Source organism: Aspergillus steynii (genome assembly GCF_002849105.1).
Source record: "Aspergillus steynii IBT 23096 chromosome Unknown P170scaffold_5, whole genome shotgun sequence".
In the NCBI taxonomy this organism is placed as follows: Eukaryota; Fungi; Ascomycota; class Eurotiomycetes; order Eurotiales; family Aspergillaceae; genus Aspergillus; species Aspergillus steynii.
Genome location: NW_020194402.1, coordinates 337,531 through 358,201, shown reverse-complemented (window position 1 = coordinate 358,201; position 20,671 = coordinate 337,531). Strand labels below are relative to the sequence as shown.

Below are 20,671 nucleotides of genomic sequence, written 5' to 3'. Positions count from 1 at the left end.
AATCTAGCCTGCCTAATCTAGCCAGACTGCCTATCCTGCCTGCCCCTATTATATTAATTTTATTAATCTATTAATTTATACCTTAATACTATATAACTCCTACTTATAAAGCTAGTATTTATTTAATATATTTAAAATTCTAAAGCCTCTGTCTCTTTCTAAAAATCCTAAATTATTTGCCTAGTATATTATTAAATATATTAAAAAATAATATACTTATTATAACTAGATTTATATATTTATAATAAATATTAATACTAATTAAGAATATTTCTGCCAGGAAATCTCCCGTCTTTAATAAAATATAAATATTATTATATAAATTATTATTTTTTAAGTAAATTATAAAAAAAATTTAAATTTTAAATTTATTTAGGCCCTAGCTAATAAAAGTATAATAATCTAAAAATAAAATTATATAATCTAAGCTACTATATTTATAATTAGTATCCCGGACTAGACCCCTGAACCTACTACTAAAGAACCCTTAGTTATTGTCAGATGGGGTAGGTAGGTCACGTGGGTTGAATAGAAATTTCAAATGGCTAGATAGAATAAGGGAAATCGATCAGTCAGATGAAGTAAACAGTTCACCTGGACCACCTAGATCTGAAATAGATAGACCAGAGGTCCTACCATTCGCTATGCATGTAGATAGGTGAAATTGATTGAATGAATGAATGAAATTCAATTGAATGAATTGAGTGGGTAAATCAACTTGATGAAAAGAATGAATCAATGCAGGTCATTGACTGCATATTTATAGACAATTGAATCAGGGCTAATTTAATCTGGCCTTAAGCAAACATTGTAAACATGAAATCATCAGATCCTTCTAGGCCTTCAGCTGTGAGTCTTATTATTAATCTAGGCCTTCAAGATCAACCTCATAGATCATTATTAGATCAATATTTAATCATTTAAATGATTAAATGATCAAGATTTCATGATCAGAATAATCAGAACAATCGAGATTCAACACATAAATCATAATGAAATCATTTAAATAATATCAGAATAACCAGGGTAGCAATATTCACTTTATGGCTTATAAAATGAATAGGCGAGACATTCTGGACCCTTTGTATTAATCATCTGAACAAAGCCATTGACTGCAGTAGTTGAAATAAACTTTTAATTTCCTAAATAAAAAATTCATCAAATTATGTTTTCTGACTTCCATAGGATTCTAGCAACCGGTGATTTCCTAATTAGGAAGGTATGCTAGTCCAAAATAGGAAACTCTTCAGAAATTTTTCTTTTTTTCATTTTCCGCTCACATTGAGCTCAGTTTCACCTCACTTTTCCCATACAATTTGGTGGTGGAAGTGAGAGTTCAATAAAGTGAGAATAAAGCCGCAGTAAATTTCGGTTGTGGGGCTAAATCAGGTGATTCTGATGAATCAGGTGATGTCAGGTGACCCCAATTGACAAGTATCATCTTTAAGCAGAAATTAATAATTATTACCACCTTAAGAGCCTATAAAGACAGCATATCTTTGTCTGTTTTAGGGACTTTAAGTCTCGTGTTATTTATTAGTATCATGGTAAATTAATAGCCCAGATAATAATCCTGAGCTGGTTTAAAATACGGCTTTAGTATGTTATTAATAACAAGAATTCTAAGTTTTTTTATAAAGAGTATAATAAAGCTCTGGTAATACTCTAATTATATAAAGTTATTTATAGCAATAGTAAATAGCGCAATATATTGTAGGATAACCTGGGGGGGCTATTTAGTTATTATTAACTTAGAGGAGATAAAATAGTTAAAGCACCCTCAGACCCTTAAATCAACATCTGGAAATATATATGGTTATAACACAAAAGCTGGAAAATCCGGGCAAAAACTGCTTTCCAGCTCAACTATTATCCGTATATAACACTGTTAGTGCTATACCTTATTTGACTTAATTTACATCCGCGTTTTTTAAATATAATAATCTACCTGTTAGGTGAGAAGGCTACTATGGTAACTGGGCATTTGTGACCTTTAATTAATGGCACCCTAAAGTTCTATCTAAATTAAATTAGCATCCTTTTAAACAATCATTTTATTAAGAGTAAGCAGAAGAGTATGTGCCCCAGCTTTTAGATATTATAAGTAATATCTTTTTTACTTTTTAAAATAAGGCGTGCCGTAATACTATAATATTAAAAGAGCCAGGTTTCTGCGCCAAGAAATACTTATTAGATATTAATCATAAATAATAATAGCAAGAAAATAAGACTTAATCTCTTCAGGAGACTTACATACATTAATAATATAATTTTCCTAATAATTTTAGAACACTTAATAAATTAAAAGAAATTTAGATATCACACAGTAATCCCTCAGCCAAAGGCTTGCTATACAGCTTCTAATTATAATTTTTAGGATATAATCCCCTCTCCTTATATCTAGTAGCACCTCATAATATACACCTTAGTTAGTATATACAGTCAGTTAAGTGGCTATCAAAAATAGCTTCTTATATTAAGTAATTCTAATCTAATAGGGATACTTAGGCCAGAGAATAAAAATAGGCCTTTAGAAGTAATTTTAGGGGGATGGCTCTAGTAAAGATTAAATATATAATACTTATAAAGATATCTAAGTTTTAAAAGACCATTTAAGCTAATAACTTTTTATATATTTCCCTCTTATTATCATGCCACACATAGATAACCGCCTATATATTAAAGTACAGCTATTATACGTACAGCCTGGCTTTCTTATTTCTATTTTTTTAAATTTACCAGTTCTCTCTTTTCGCAGTAACTAAAGCGGACAGCGGCAAGCAGGAGAATTTCTAGATAGTATTACCCTTACTAGAAATATAATTAGTAAAATTAAGATATCTTAGTTTATATTTTCTTATTAATCTTGTTTAAGAAAATCTAATTAACATTAATATATTAAAAAACTTAGGAAGCAGCAGTGATACTCGCCCAGGCGATATAATTAATATATTATAACATAATATTTAGCCCAGACTTCTTCCTTATACTACTACAGAAAACCTTATTATTCTTAATAATAGTGGAGCAGATAACTTCTATACATCTAATCTAATAAGATCTTTTAGTTCTTCTACTGGCAATATTGGGGATGCTTTAGTCTATAATAATACTATTAATAATAGTAAGGCATAAATATATCTATTAATATCTGATTATTAAAGTTATGCAGATCATTCTCTTAAAAAGTACTATAAATATAAAATTTACTTTTATAAAATAATTAACCTTATTCTAGACTGTGGTTACCTATATTACTATAATTGTTTTAACAGCTTTTTCTATAAGGTTACTCTTAAAAATACTAATTATAATAAAAAAACTGCCCGTGAGCTTCTAGTAACCCAGTCACTTAAACCTTATTATTTATTTTATCAGAAGATTTTTACCGGCTGCTATACTAGAGTTAACAAGTTATAGTATTTAAATAATTGTTTTATTCCCCTTAAATATCTAATTTTACACTAAAAATATTTTCTAAAAAACTATATTATACAGGATATCAGAATAAGACTGCTATAAGCTATAAGAAGTATTAGGCATTTATATTCTAATTATACCTTTTTTTATACTAATTTATTAATCTATATTAATACTATTAGTTCAAAAATTATTAGCAGCCCAGGGGAATAATATATAATAAATATTATAAAATATTTAACAGCTAATCTCTGTACATTATATTTTTCCTATCTTATACAAATAGAGCTTGTCAGGGTCTCGGCTTATATAAAGTAAACATAATCAAATATCTGATAGTAATATGTTAATTTATTTTTTATTATCCTTATACTATAATATAACTTAAGCTATTTATTAGCGCAGTATAGCATAATTTTAGTAACAAATATTAATCACCCGTTATTTTCAGCCGAGATTCAAATTAACTCGGGCTTTTTAAAAAGAAAAAGCACAATAGATCTGCAAAACTAAGATTTTACTAATATAAAGAGTCTCTACAGTTATATTCCTATTTTTACCAGGTAAATAACCCTATCTCCAGGCCAGGAAGCAAGGTTAACAACAAGAATAAAACCCGATGGGGAGAAAACAGAGGGAGGCCCGAGTACCCTCAAGCGTACCACTGTAGATGTACACGCATGAAAAGCGCCAGTGACTAGTTTGCACACACAATCAGTTTACACACGCGAGACCACGGTTCTGGAGTATTCATGGCCATATATAAGTGGAGTTTCCACACATATAATATAAACGCACGCGCAGGGCCATGATTTTAGAGCATTTATAATCATATATAGGCGGAGTTTCGGCACATATGATATTAACACGCGGGCAAGCAGTTTATACACACAAGGCCATAATTCTAGAGTATTTATAGCTGTACGTGAGCGAAGTTTTAACACATATAATATTAACGCGCGCATAAATAGTTCGCACATATAAAACCACAGTTTTAGAGCAATCAAGACTCTTTATAAGTGAAGCTTCCGTGCATGTGATATTAACACCCGGGCAAGCAATTCGCACACGCAGGGCCACAGTTTTAGAGCAATCAAGACTCTTCATGAGCGAAGCTTCCGTGCATATAATGTTAACACCCGGGCAAGCAATTCGCACACGCAAGGCCACGATTCTAGAGCATTCATGGCCATACGTGAGCGAAGATTCCACGCATGCGATATAAACGCACGCGCAGGGCCATGATTTTGGAGCATTTATGGTTGTGCGTGAGCGGATGCGCAGGCACGGCCACGGTTACCTTCCCCCTCTACTTTATCAATGAAATCGACACCGACCTGCCCTGTTAGTGCGGCTATGGGCACCTAACCATACAACAATCCCTCCTAAATATAGGAACTGGATAAACCTCTTCTATAATCCTAGGAATATCTATCACAGGAATAAGTAATCCTAGAATCAGCTATATCCTAGAAAATATATATTAAGAATAAACTATCCCTGGGACAATCAGTCACAAAAAAATAGGTACCTAGGATAGAGAGAATCCCAGGATAGAAAATCCTAGGATAAAAAAAATTCCAGAATAGCCAGAATCTTAAAATAATAATTTTTATTAGATCACCTGTTAGGTTTCCTAGAGCAAGACCCAAGTTCTTAGGGTATATTAAACCATTTTATAAGAGCTAATGCCATATTCTAAGGAGTATAATATTTATTTATAGGTACCTTTAATCCTTTAAGAGAAGATACAGGAAAGAAGAAAGTAAAGTCATTTATCTTATTTAGCAGCCCTGAGTTAGTTGGTCGGATATTAATTAATACTAGTTTTTTTTTAATAAGTTAGAAAAATTTTTTTTACTGGCTAGCTAGGGGTGCCAGAGTATCAGATATACATATGATTAAAGGGCTTTCAGTAGGGAATAAAGATATATCTGGCTAATAGTCTTTAATACCCACCCTATATTATAAAATACTTATTATTATTTTTTTTTATTTTCTTTTTTTTCTCTTAGATTATTAGTAAATTAACTACTATAAATTAGCAGAATAAATATAAATTTACAAAAATATATTATAAAAGCTTATATTTAATTATTTCCTTTATTACTTATTTCTTATTTTTATTTTTTTATAAAGGAGTTTTAGCTAGCCTCTTTTTAACTCCGGGAGTCAGGAGATTTAACCTTATATTTATTTTACTTTCTTTTAAGATTTAATATTTATATTAGGCCAGTGGTCAAGAGCATATTATCTAAATAATATTAAATACTAGAGTTAACTATTTAAATACTAAATATAAAAAATTTTCTATCTATACTATAATTTTATTAGAAGTATTATTTTAACCCCGGCTAAACCTATTTTACTTTTTTTTTTTATTTTATTTTTACTTTATTACCCCAGGAAAACTTTTTAACTGTTTTTTTTCTATTATAACCCGTGTTAGCTTGCCTTTTATAAAAATATAATAGTTAATAAATATTTACGCGTATAATAGGCTTTTTAACACTATTCAGCCGGGTTAATCTATAAAAGCAGATAATAATTTTTTATAAATTATCTGGCCAAATTATTATTATATAATTATTTATTAATAGTACTATAATATTTATAAGATAATATCCTTATATTATTAATATTAATTATATACTCACAAGACATTTATTATTAAGTATTATAGTTATAAAAGGTTTTAAAAATCATAAGCCCTCTCTTTCTAGTATATATAATTTATCTATCTTTTACTTAATCTCTACTTAAAGGCAATAAGATTTATCTTGTATTATATAATAACTAGACATTATTTTATTCTTTTTCTTTTTTATAATATTTAAAAAAATAAAAACAAAAAATTCCCTAAACAGAAGTAAGGGAAAAAAAACCTTTATTTTAAAAAAGTCTATATAGTAAAAAAAAAAATTAACAGATAAAAGATATAATAAAAAAGGCCTTTTAATATAACAAGCTATATAGGGCAGACGTTTATCTTAGTATCCGACTAAAGAATTCTAGCCAAATATACATGTTATTAGCTGACCCGAGCAGATTTTAGTCTTATTTTAAGTCACTATTAGTATAAGCTTAATTTTATATAGTAATACAAATACTAAAGTCCTATAAGAAAAATATTATCCTATACTAATTCAGAGAACTGCTTAATACTACAAAAATTTATATAATATTTAATAAAGTAAATATAAAAGATATAAGAAAAGCACCTCCTTATTATTAATATAGATCTATTTTCTTCTGCTATACTATAGTATCAGGAATTTAAATATATTTATATCCCACAAATAAAAAATAGTTTTAATACCAGAAATCCTATAAATCCCAGAACTGCTTAAGATACTCAACCCTTACTAATTATAAAACCTGTTAATATATATTAGGCGCATTAATAAGGGACATGTAAAGGCAGGCCTCTAGTATTATAAAATAAATTATAATTTATAGAGTTTTTAACTATTTTTAGATATATAAGCTATAAAATTATATTAAACTATTTAATAAACAAAAAAATATTTATATTTAGATACTTGCGCTGTTAGCTCTTTAGATAATTTAATAATATATTATATATATTATATATCCTCTAATACCCTAGTTAACCGAGTATTTCTTAAGTACTAACAGGACATAATTAAGATAATCATGGGTTAATACTTTTGCCCGCCACTCTATATAATAGGCGAATAGACTCTACCATAGGATTTCCTTTGGCCCTTTAGTTAAACCTGGTTATCTCTGGCTTTTATAAGACTCAGGTAAGAGAAATCCTATAAGAAGCTATATAAGACTCTCTAATATATAGTAGAGACGAAAATTTTCCGTGTATCCGTATTAACCTGTTTTGTAAGAAGTATCTGCCTATACCTGGCTTAATACCCTTAGTAGGACCTTAAATCTGCTATTATTAGCTATTATTATTTTTTTTTTCTACTTTAAAATTAATAAACTTCTGGAATATTACCCAACTCACAGATAACCATAGAAGCAGAAATTTATATATAGATTAAATAAATAAAAAAATAAAAAAAATATTTATATTTAGTATCTAGCATCTCAGCCCAACTTTTTGAGTGCTTTCTAACTTAATTCATAAATCATAGATTTATAATAATATTTTTTTTATCTCTTTAATCTTCTAGAGCTTATAAAAAAAATAGACTTAATAACAGCTATTACAAACTGTAGCCTTGCTCTTTGAGTAGCTAAAGATCAGAATTAACCTTGATAAAATTAAGATCAGTATTATTATACAGTATAAACATTGCCTAAATACCCCGGGATATTTTTCCTAGGGTCTGGAAAGGTCAAGAACTAGTAGAAAAAAAAAACATAAAAGTAGTCGAGGATTAAAGGCCAACTTTCAAATAATCAGGGGTTTTTATAATATACTAATGTCAGAGTTGCTCGGGCGAGGCACAACTATTTATTATTAGAACATAGCATGGCCTTGGACAGTTATCTGAGCACCGAAGTTAGCCAGGCTCGGCTCAGCTCTACTTGGGTATTTGCCCAGGGGTTTGCCAAATCCTCTTCAACATCTATATACCCGTGGACCTTAATACTCTACCTCTTCTGCTTTCTCCTGCTATACAGTTCCAAATTACCCAAGGAGCCTAAAATAGGATATATATCAGCTGACAGCAGCGGTCGGCCAAAATGATAGCCCGTGCTATAATATTATAATATATATAAATATGGAAGATCTGAAAAAGCAGACTTAAGACTTAAATAATCTTATTATAGGATGTATAATATATAAAAAAAAAAAATAAAAATAATTATTTAAGATTAATTATAGATCTTCCTTTATATTCCAGCTTTTTAGACCAGTATAAGGCTAGTATACTATAGCTAATACTACTAACTAATAAATCTACAGTATCTTATTCCTTTTTATAAAACCTTCTTATATAGATTCTGCTAACTAATATAAGAAATATTACTTTTTATAAAAAGTTACTTAAATAATCTCTTTAAAAAACATAATATATTTTATAGCCCTAACTAAGACTCTTTACAACTAATATAGCTTAATTATATCCTTACTAAACAGCTCCTAGTAAAGTTATATATTAATAAGGCTATTAGGTTATAAAACTCGTATCTGGTTTAGTATTTTAGTAACCCACAAGTAATCTAGCCAGAGTCTTTAATTAAGATTACAGATCTCCTACTATAGCTTAAAATCTTATAAAAAATAAATACTTTTAGAAAATACTCCTAGAAAATCGCCTTTATATAGTAAAATAAGAGGATATACAAAAAAGAATCTATTATTACTAAATATAAAAAATATAAAAATAAACTTATTTTTTTTATCTTCCAGGAGTAATCTACTATTAAATATAACTTTAAAATTATTAGATAATATTATTCTAGCTTTAGTTATTAGCCTAAAGCTATATTTTTTATTAACAGAAAATTATATATTATTAGTATTATTCTATAATATTCCCGGAATATTAATTCTCCTGATTATAGGCGGATATTCTAAGTATAATTTATATATAATATTACCTTTTACAAATCAACTAACTAAATACTTTAATTACTTAATATATAATCTGTAAATTTTTTCCTATTCCGCAACTTTATTAATCAGGGAAGTCGCAGATCGCTTTAGATATATCTTATAATAGTTATTAAACTTTTGCGTGTGATAAATAAGAAATTTGTTAATATTTTTTTACTATATCTGGAATAAACCTTTTTATAAATTATAATACTATTATTAGTTTTCTGTACTTATACTATATCTAATATCTTTTATAAATCTTTTAATAACAGTTTTTTTAGTACTAGTAAACCTATTACTGGGCCCTTTAGTAATTAATAATATAAATAGGTTAATAAATTTTACTTTTTTTAATATAATATCCCAGTATACTATTTTATTATATCAGGCTTATATTATCCTGCCTATAATAATAGTATTATCCCTTTTTACTATCCGGACTGTTTTATTATACTTAAGCTTAAATATAGTCTTAGTGTACTACTGGATCTTTAAAGGATCTATTATTATTAAAGATTTTATAGTTTAATAATTATATAATCTTATTATAAAATTAAGCTTAACATAGTTTATTAATACTATTATAATTATTTTTATTATATAGCCAGAATCTAGCTAGGATAAGAGAAAGCTAATTAAAGGCTTACTTAAAAACAGATTATTTATACTCTTACTGTTTACTAATATCTAAATAAATTTATTATTAGATATAATAATCAGTAATACTGAAATAACAGCCGGTTATTAAAAAAGAGTATTTATTACTGATAATTATTTAAGTATAGATTAAGATAAGATCTTTATTTAAAAAGTGATTTTGAATCCTAGACTATCCGGATTAGCTATAGAAAAATAAATAAGATTAGTATTTTATTAGTTAGCGCCCGAAATATCTATAGCTAAAAGAATATAATTATTAAATTTAGTTTCTGTTATAATAATAATCTTATCCTTTAGAAAGGCGGATATTTTCTTACTTTTATTCTTAAGTCCTGAGCCTTTTTTATATTTTTTTTTTTTTTTATTTTTAGCCTGCCAGACTCTTAAAATAAGCCGGGTCTTGTTTATCTGTATATAATAAGAGATAATAAGACCTATATACTTCGTGCGGTATAGTAGGAAAAATCTGGGGAGATAAACTATCTATTAGTAGTAAAAAAACTGGAGTATTGCTGAGCCTATTTATAAGTTAAATATTATAAATAAAAATAAAAATTAGTAATATATTCGCCCAGACGCAGATACCTATATATTTATTATAATTAAAAATATTTAAAATAACAGAATTTATGCACTTGTTGCTAATATCACTAATATTATAAAGAGTAAATAACTCTCAAATCTTTTAAATAATCAAATCCTAAATTATTACTTCTATAGTATAAGGTCTAGTAAAGTAATAAAATATTTAAAAGACCTAAGTCAGAATATAAATATATAACAGCTTCTAGAGTATTCTGCGGGCAGAAGCACAGATAGATTATATTAAGTAAAATTATACTAGTTATAAGTAAATTAGTAAATAGCATAAATATGTTATATTATACTTAGAAGAATAATATACTTTTTTTCCGTATATATTAATTTACCCTTTTTTGTGACTGAACTAAAAAAATAATTAAACTATATATTCTTTTTCCGGCTTAGTATTAACTTATTTGTATTTGCTAAACAAACTTCAATCCTAGATAAAATATTAACGCGAAAGCTAACAGTTAGATATATATTCACTTATAGTAATAGAAGGAAGCAAATTTTTTAAAAAAAAAAAAAAGTATAAGATTCTAGAGATAGCAACTTACTCTGACTAATAATTTAATATTTTATTATATGTTTACACTAGCAGATCTTGTAGTATTCTATTAATATATAATTAATTTTATAGATAACTCCTGTAATTGATTTTTAAAAAAAGGATATTCCTAAATAAAACAAGAAGTAGATTTAGGCTACTTATATAGCCTATTGCGAGTCTTATAATTACCTATTTATTTCTATATTTGTGCCTGGCTAGTCCCTGTCTTTAACTAGAATAATAAAACAAACTAAAAGAAAGTTCTTGTCCTTAAATAAAAAAATAATAAAAATTAATTTATTTCTTATTCTTTCCGCTCCTATATAAATGCTAAAGCAAGCCCCAAGTTAGTCAGCCGCCGGTCTATATTTTTATCCTATTTAATTAGAAAGCGGTTTCTTCTGTGTCAGAAAACCACAGGTTACCTGCATAATTCTAAGAAAGGCTATAAACCTCTAATCTTTTTCACATGCGGCTAACTTAGCAATAGATCTTCCTGTAGAATCTCCCTGGCTCTCTCTGATTCTGTCTGAGTATTCCCGTGCAGTTAATTAATGTCTTTCAGGAATCTTCTGTCGCGGACTCTAGTGTCTATATTTTGTCCGCTCAGATTGAGGTTAGTTCGCAATAGGCAATAAGCTTTCTAGACATCTATGAGCCTTTAATAGCCCTCCTGCTTAACTAAATACAGGCAACTAGTGCTTTCACCGGTTGGTAAAGATATTCTTCAAACATACGCTACCCCGTTTTATATCTCGTATAACTATCCTACTTGGAACCTCCGGCGAAAGGATCGGTATTTAACATCAAGAGTTGGGAGTTTATAACCAGGTAATTATTTAATTCTTTCCGAGCGACATTGTTTGCACAAATGACCGCTTGCTTTAGCCATCGGACCTAAAATTAAGATAATAGTCAGTCAAAGTAATAAAAAGGGGGGGATGTTGGGGTGACCTATTAACCAGCAAATATCAAACTAACCTCAGCTTATTGAACTGGTTATAGGTTAAACACACAAACTAGATAAAATAACCAGAGCGTGCAAATTAGGACCTTATTAAACACTAGACAGACTAACCGTGTTACCTTTTCTCCAGCCGCTAAATAACCAAGATCACTGGCGCAGGTCTTAGACTTAAACACAGTAAAGTAAATACTTAACCAGTATTAAATAATTCCTTGCTAAAGTTTACTAAAAGTTATATATAGAGTTAACTTACCGCCAAAACTTATTATATCTATTAAAAGGTCTTTCTAAACTACTGCTTCTATCAGGAAAAAAAGAAACTAATCCTACTATTTATATATAGATAATACCAAGGAAATATCGTCAGGCAACAGTAGCAGAATATATTAATATAAGATAGGTTAATATTACTATAAAGCAAAAAATAAAAATAATTTAGAACTAATTAAAAATAATAAAATATTTCTAAAGTATAAAAAAAAAACTAAATATTATTTATAAACATGTTTAAGAGCGCAGGTTTATTAACCATAGTAGGTTTAGCTCCACAGAGAGAAAACCAAAATAATAATAATAAAATAAAGTAATAATACCCTATTATATACCCAATATTAGGCGGTTACTTATATCCTTGACAGCATTTAACAATTAATAACTTTTTATATTCGCCCTTTTTTTTCTCCCTGAAGGTAGTATTACAAACTAAATATATCTTGTTTTTCTACAAAAGTTAGATACAGTAATAAGGAACAAATTACAGTGGATATGATCAGTTAATTAACTAGATACACTAGATAGTTTATTATAGCATTTTCAAATGATCATTATTAATGTTATCTAATCCTAGAATTAATAGTTATAATAATTCGACTGGGCAATTATCGCAGACACGCTTTTTTATATAGTCTTATTAAACAGTAGACTATTATAATAAACTAGGATTTATAACCTAGCTTTTGGGAGTGTATTTGCTTATAATAACTTAAATTAGGTTCCTATAACTAGTCTCTATTATCCTAATAACTCACCCAGATAACACAGGAGCCAGATTACTTTAGAAAACAGATATAAGTATCTCAAAATCCGGTCAGATAATCCGATAAATAAACAAGGCAATAAAATTACTGGATTAGCCTCCCGCGGCCACAGATGTATGATCAAGAAATCACGTGACAGTAACATTAGCCCAGTTTTCTTGAGCGATCGGGATGTCGTGTGTGAGCAGCCTTAAAAAGAGTAAATACTTATAGTATAGCAGACACCCTCTCTCTCCAGTAAGTCCTAAGCCAACTAAATACTTTAACAGAATTTTACTTAGTTTCTTAATTCTAGAATATTCTAATCGTAACTACTATTAATTAAAGTAGGAAAGAAGTATATCTAATTATAAGTTTATTTAGTAATTCTAGAGCGCTTTCTAACTCTGTTAATATTAGAGCTAAACACTCCCCTAGATATATAAGATAAACAGTATCTCCTCCTAAAATATATTAACCCGGATATCTTTACTTAATACTATAAATATACCTACATAAAAAACTACTTATTTAGTTTTTCACTAAGCCAGAGATTAATACAAAAACAATTAATTAATCTATAAAATTTTAGATTTAACAGTTTATTTATAATTATAATCTTTTTATATTAAATTAAAAGACTTCCCCTTTCTGATCTAGCTAATCTTATTAATTATTCTTATATCCATTTCTTTATAAGTAAGTACCAGTAGGAACTATTACGTCTGCTTTTTACTAAAAAACTCCGGGATTCTATTTTAAGCCTATATTTTTTTAATAATTATACTAATAAAATATTTTAGTATCTTATAAAAATAGCTTGATTATATATTCCTCTAGAAGAAATGCTCTCTTAATAAGAAAATTATATAATTTAATAAATTAGTTTATTTTCCTAATACTAGTAATCTATTATTTTTATGTGTAATTATCTTCTAGATTATTTAAAAGTTAGGTATTTATAATTTATTCTGCATAACTTATTAGTATATCCTTAAAATATATTTAAACTTATATATAAAATAGTACACGCGCTACAAATTTAAAAAATAAAATAAAGAGCTCGGCTATATATATATCAGATCAGATACGTTCTAATATAAACATGCTGGAGATAATTTAACCTACACTATTAAGGGCCTATACCAAAGGCCTATACTATACTTATATATAGGGGTATCTAGTGCCAAGCCGGAGGGAATTATAGGACTAAAAAGATTAGCTAACTAATATATTTTCTATTCTAGTAGTAGGTCCGTGCATTTTTTAATACTTTAGTATCCCCCAGGTCTCCTGTAAGAAATTATTCCAATCCACCTAAACTCTCTGCTATATCCCGAGATATCGGACTAGACCTGAAAACCCGTATCCACAACACTTATACTGTCCTATTGTTTATTGTACTGTAAATAAATATATTATATAGAGGTATAAAGCCAGCTTTACCGCTTTATACTCTCTCCTTTATGGTGGGCTTAGACGATAACTCCCACAGGTAGCTGAATATTTGTTCGCGGTACCTTTAGCCTCCCAAGAATGTTACTGATAGTTCTGGGAGCGGCTTGGACCTTTCAGCAGGATAGGGTTTAATTTATTAGATCTGCCAACTGGGTTTTAAGATCTCTAGATATGCTCTCCGGAGTAATTTAGTTCCTATATAATATAAATAAGTTTCTAGGATAATAGAGACTAGTTATAGGAGCTTAATTTAAGTTATTATAAGTAAAAATATCCCTAAAAACTAAGCTGTACACTTAAAACAGATCTTAGTTTGCTATAGTAGTTTACTAAATAAACTATATCAAAAAATATACCCGCGATTTTTGCCCAGTTGCCTTATTATATTTACTCCAGATTAAATTCTCTTTTTTGAGAAAGTCCTTCGAGCAACAAGGGTAGGATTAGAGAGTAGAAGGGGCTTATTTAATCAGGTACAGCATTTTAGACTACGCTTCAATGGTAGAGTTTCTGGCCATATTCAGTTAGGTATGTACGGACTTACTTATGATTAGGGTGCCCTGTTATGCTATATCTTTAAAAGACGCGATATATAGATAAGACTTTTGCTTTACTATTAATACAGATTAGTTGCGCCGCCAGAGTAAAGTTTAAACATCTATAGTAATAAAATGTTGGTTCGCCTTGTGTCGCCACCCAGAGTTGAAGCGGTAACAGCCAGACGAGGCTGCGGCACGTGAAAGGCTGAATTCCCTAGACCCCTTGTGGTCGAGCGGGAAATGACATCACTTGAATTGAAGCTCGATTATATAAATAGGATCTAAATAAGCATTCAGGTGGTGTTCCGACACTCCTCCTTAAATTACATTGCTAAGAACTCTCCTGATCTTCCACCATCTTTATAAAGGTGATCCCACGCCACTGTTAAGTTGCCTTAACAATCAACTCATAGACATTCTAATTGATTTCTATTCCACTCCTTAGACATAAACCGTTGCAAAAGCAAGGCAGTCTAATAGGCGTCTTTCAAAAGGCGTTCCTATAAAGTTGCCAGGAAAACGCCTGAACGGAATAAATGTTGCAATATTCTTTCTTTCCTTGCCTAAATCCTATATCTCAAGGTGCGTCCATGCTAAGGTGGGGCGTTTTAGGTAGCCGCTCTCCCCACATCAGGAAATGGGACTTAGTCGATCCGACTGAACTCTACTTCCAGAGTAGCAACTCAGAACCTATATCGATGTCTCTAGTCCCAGGCCTTCCAATTAAATGCGCTGAGAACATAGCTATCACTTCGCTATTTCACAATATTCCCCTTCCACCGTCTTCGAATTTTCTCGACCGCTTATCAGAAGATCAATATTCCTTTTCTTTCGATCAGGAGCGCAGGGTAGCGGGTACCCTCGCTTTCCTTGCTCATATTCGAGGAAATGCCGATTATATCCCCGCCGTATGTATTGAGGAAGATCCAGCAAAGGGCTCTCTAAACGTGATACTTGCTATCAACAAAACTAAGTTTTCTGATGGAGACGATGTGTTACGTTGTGCTCAACAGGGTTTTGATGAGGTCTTCACGCTCCTTGCACGAGTATCTACTGGTAGGTAGAATACCGTTATCTTCTCTAATTACTAATAGAAACATGCCCAGATAATGCCATTATCATCAAAAATCGGATTTTCTATGTTATAGTTTCGATGTGTTCACCTCGCATCCTTTCTCGATTACGGTTGGCGCCTTCCGGCCGGCAAAAAATGAAAAGGTCTTTCAAGGATACTCTTCAGGAGCTTACTATAGCTCTAACTCAAGTCAACCAGCGCAAACTGGCTGATAGAAATCTTTCGGAAGTCGTCAATTTGTTAATAGACAGGGTTAAGGAGGCGAGAAAGCAAGTTGGCTCATGGTTTCGACATCAAGTGACTGAACGACTGTTAGAACTCGTGGAGAGTATTTATCGGATTAAACAGATCAAGCTTCTTCAGTCCATTATCGGCATGATACCAAATATCTATATGAGCCCTACCGCCAGACAAAGCTTTCTCAACATCGTCAATAAAACATCGAGATACTGGGAGGCTGCTCGGTTCTTGTACCGTACGGCCAAGAAGGTTCCCTTAGCTCGGAAGATGCGGACAGTGCCTGTCCACCTGCCAAAAGAAGCGTTTAAAATTCCATCTACGAACACATACACCCCAGATCTGGTCAAAAAAGTCACCGAGGCCAGCCCAAAAGGAAGACAACAAAAGCTTCTAAAAGAGATATGTCGCAATCTCGGCTTGAGTGAGCAGGAGGCCAAAGACAAATTCTCCCGGCAGGTAAAAAATACCTTAACAAAAGCGAAAATTCATGCCGAGGTCCAGATTATCGCTTATTGCGAGTCCCGTTCGCAATTGGTTCTTCCACGAGTAATATGCTCCAGCAAAGACGCTTGCTTTCTCTGCAACTTGTTCATCAAAGTGTACGGAAAAACAAATACTCCTCGTTCTCATGGAAGACTTTATCCCGGATGGCGGTTGCCTTGTTTGCCACAGATTGAAGAAGTTGAACGAAGGTTCTGCCAATCGTTACAGAAAAACTTTCTTGACACTTGCACTTCAGTTCTATCTGGAAAACGGCAAATGCTCCATCCGGAACCTATTGAAAGTACACTTTTCACCCTCCCTGCATCTGATTCAACTCTCTTAGCCATCACATCACTAGGAGGAAGTGATTTGAAAGATGTCGGACTGACACCGCATGAGACTACATCCTTTCGTCCAGAACAGGACCGGGCCCCTGACTCGGGAACGAGTAAAGTTAGCAACCATGACTGTCAGGTCGTGGAATCAGTCGACAAATCAAGTATTGTCTCGGATTCTTCCGACACACCGGGCCCCTGCAGGCAGCAGGCAAACTGTGGGCTTCAAAGCAACTCAATCATACTTCAAGGTTCCGGAGTCTTCGGGAATATCAGCCCCAGCGAGATGTCCAAACTATATTCTGCCGGCCCTTTGGAGATCATCATTGAGGGACTCGCAGGTTCTAGGAGTGTTTCTTATCATATTGAATGGCTTGGCGAAGAAGAGACAAGCAAGACAAGAGAAGTGGGTTTCCTTGTCGACATTGAGGATATTGACGAGATCACCCTTGACGGATACAATCCATTATACGTGACCATCAGAGGCGCAATTTTAAGACTAAGTTGGACCAGCGAGAGGCGCTAATATGTCGAAATAGTGATTACAGTGATAATGCTCCATACGCTGACCCCTCGCCATAAGTGAGAACATTGGATTGAAGTACAATCTTGCTACATTATCATCATCCTATGGAAAGAGATCTAGCTACTTATAGTTGTAGTAGCTACTGCCTAGCGGAGGAATGGCGCGAAGGACGGGTGCGTAAGCAAGGCGGAATAACAGGCGAATAACAAGAAGAGTGCAGTAGGCAGACAGCAAGAAAGGGTACACGGCAAAATATACGAGGATGAACCTTGCTGAGCATGCAAAGCACGTAGTAGGACAAGGGGGCAAAGAGACGAACATAGACAACCGAACACGAGAAGTAAAGAACATGACCTAGAATCCAACCAAGAACCAATCAGGGAGAGGCTTGGCGGGAGGCAAAGGGTGTGTGTCGTATTTCTCGCTGTGCTTTTGGCTGGGTCAACGTCGGCGTTGGGCAGCCGAGGGGTTGGTAACCCCTTCCACTCCGTTCCTTCGTTTCAAGGCATCTCTAATCTCTGTATACATGACCTTTTTTTTGACCTACTAGGTTTTATCAACGACATGGCAAGGAACAAGCAGTAGTCTAATGTCAGTCCTCGTATTACTATCCTACAGAAAAACGTACAGCGGGGATTATCTTACCTTCGAAATTAACAGCTTTAAATGCAAGGCTCTGGTCCAATTGTTTGAAACCCAGAACGTTGAAAGTCAATAAGCTTCAACGCTTTTCAGTATCGTCATTTCATCTTCATTTACATGCAGACAGAAAACACTAGTCTCCCTTCTAAAAGTATATATTTGAAGGACAGGTGCATGAAGAAAGGCGAAGTCGTCGAGTAATAGTAGCAGAATACTCCAAGATACGAAACGGATAAGTAATACCACAAAGCAGTAGTTAAATGAGAACAACTGAATAATAACAAGGCAAGCAGGAATGCACAATCAACGCTCACGTATCGAAAGGACAGAAACCGGTTCACCTTGCGCCAAAGCGGTATGACGCTCCCGCAGACGGGCCTGTTGCCCTTTCTTCTGGCTCAAATACAGTCTTCGCCGAAGATTGTGGGGTATTGAATGCACAGACATCAACTCAACGAGACTTGCTGGTCGATTGGTGTGCTCCCTCTGTACTTTGACCCAAAACATGCTGTCCAATTTGGAGAAGAAGCAAACTTCCTCGTGCTTCAGTACCCAAGTATCTGTCAGCTCCCCTCGTAAGGGGCGGGTCACGGCTGTTGTGAGGACGCAAATATTACTATGACTAGCATCAGGAATTCCTTTGCACTTGAAGTAATCTGTTTCGAGACAATCCATTGTAATATATGCAAATGTTGCACAGTCTTGCGAGTCGGATAGAATCCTCACCCAGGCGTTACGGCGGAAAACATGATGTGACTATATTCTATGGGCGAATTAAACGGGTTTACGCCAACAGTTGAAATTGATAGCTTTGAGGTTATGGAAACCCGTAGGCGACATAGAAACAACACCTCAAAAATTTTCTGGCCGTGGTACAGACCTATTCACTGTTAGTAAGGGGCCCCAAATTGCCTACGCTGTTAAGGGCCCACACCAAGGGCCTACGCTATACTTACCCACGGGGGTATCTACTGCGTAGTGCCAAGCGAGAGGGAATTGCAGGACTGGAAAGATTGGCTAACTGACATATTGTCCACCCCCATCGTAGGTCCGTGCATTTCCTAATACCTTAGCATCCCCCCAGGTCTCTTGCAAAAAATATTCCAACCCACCTAAACTCTCCACTATATCCTGAGCCATTGGACTAGACCGGAAAACCCGAATCCACATATTGTCAATTCGGGCTACTGCTACGAAATTTTGGGCCAATTCCCGAAGTCACATTTATGGTAAAATAGTAAATCGAATGCAGCGCTATGATCCCAACTACCTTTAATTCACTGGTCTACAAATGCGTATGTAATTGTCAGTTATGATATATTTAGGCAGAAATCTGGAACCGCCTCCAAATAATGGCTACTACGGCGGTGTCCAGCGCCACGTCAGACCGCTCCAACAAAAGCAAAACTACGACCAGATACCCGTTACAGTTGATTATATTAACATATGAATTTCAAAGAGGGGAAGGCTGACAACCACGGGCGAACGCGTATAACAAGCACATATGATACCAGTCCATTTCCAATATGGACCTTGGATTCCCACACTTGCCTAAACACAGTCCGCATCCAAATGAAAGGAAAGAAAAAGAAATCAAAAATATTTGACTGGCCATCTGATGAGCCTACAGAACCAGTTGTAGATGATGAGGTTACCCTAAAAATAAAAGAGCTTATCTTCAGGTAAGAAGCTTAGATAAGCCTTTCAGTTTCTTATACCAACTAATAACTCTTTGGTCAGTTATTATCTTAACTTGAAGTACAGTAATTTATATATTATTTATAGACATGAAAGCTTTCCAGCTCATCAGAATATTATTTACGCTTAGTTAAAGTACTTTAAGGTTGCCTGCGAGAGGCTATTCAAGATATACAAGATTTTTCTTTGTTATTAGGCTCAGCAAAGCCACAAAACATATTAATTAGATAATAGGAGTATAATAGAGAAATAAGGCTTGATAATCAAGACTTAATACTTATTAGAAAAATACTAGAATTTCTTTATACAGGTGATTATATCTATGAAATTGAAACAGGTTTAAGCGTAAAACTCCAGCTAGTATTATAGCCAGAAGAATCCCCAGAATCATAGGCATAATCTAGCTCTGTAAATACACGAATCAGCTAATCTTATTTTTATACGCAAATATATACCCAGGGAGAGTATTTCTAAATCTATAATCTAAAGATAAAAGTAAAATAATACTTCTAAAATTCTTTTATAAAATCTCTTACTTGAGAGTTATTTTTTTCTGCTATTATTAAAATATACAACTCAACAATAGATAGTGATTATGGCCTTAGGAATCTTATTATCCAGATGATAAAAGATAACCTGGGAATGTTAAGGGCTAAAGAGAATCCTATATTAGATAAAACACTTCTTAAAATCATCCCGGACTTTATATTAGAGATATGTCTTTCTGCCCTGGACAAATGTGCCGAACAGGACAAGAGATGGGATTATTGAGGTTCTCCCTATTTGATATTTCAGTATGCTATCTTCCATTGTTGATATTCATGTTTCAACACTATCAAGAAAGGCGTCCACGGGATTCCAAAAGTGATACAACATGCTTGGTGAACTCTTAGCGTAGAGCTAAATTTCAAATGCTCGCGAAGATGATTTGTGACTATATAAAGACT

General features: G+C 32.4%; 2 protein-coding genes across 2 annotated transcripts; both read left to right on the top strand.

The window, feature by feature from the left end:
* Positions 1-15,423: 15,423 nt before the first annotated feature.
* P170DRAFT_409773 (nucleic acid/nucleotide deaminase domain-containing protein) lies at positions 15,424-17,602 on the top strand (the record flags this gene model as incomplete). The annotated part of the gene is made up of 3 exons (XM_024846809.1): positions 15,424-15,781; positions 15,832-17,022; positions 17,110-17,602. The coding sequence occupies 3 exons, from the start codon at positions 15,424-15,426 to the stop codon at positions 17,382-17,384; spliced, it is 1,824 nt and encodes a 607-aa protein (XP_024702886.1). The 3' UTR covers positions 17,385-17,602.
* A 2,662-nt stretch (positions 17,603-20,264) lies between these two features.
* Positions 20,265-20,495, top strand: P170DRAFT_360772 (uncharacterized protein; the record flags this gene model as incomplete). Its single annotated transcript, XM_024844434.1, has 1 exon — positions 20,265-20,495. A coding segment is annotated over one exon (231 nt), but the record flags the coding sequence as incomplete, so codon positions are not given.
* Positions 20,496-20,671: the final 176 nt, after the last annotated feature.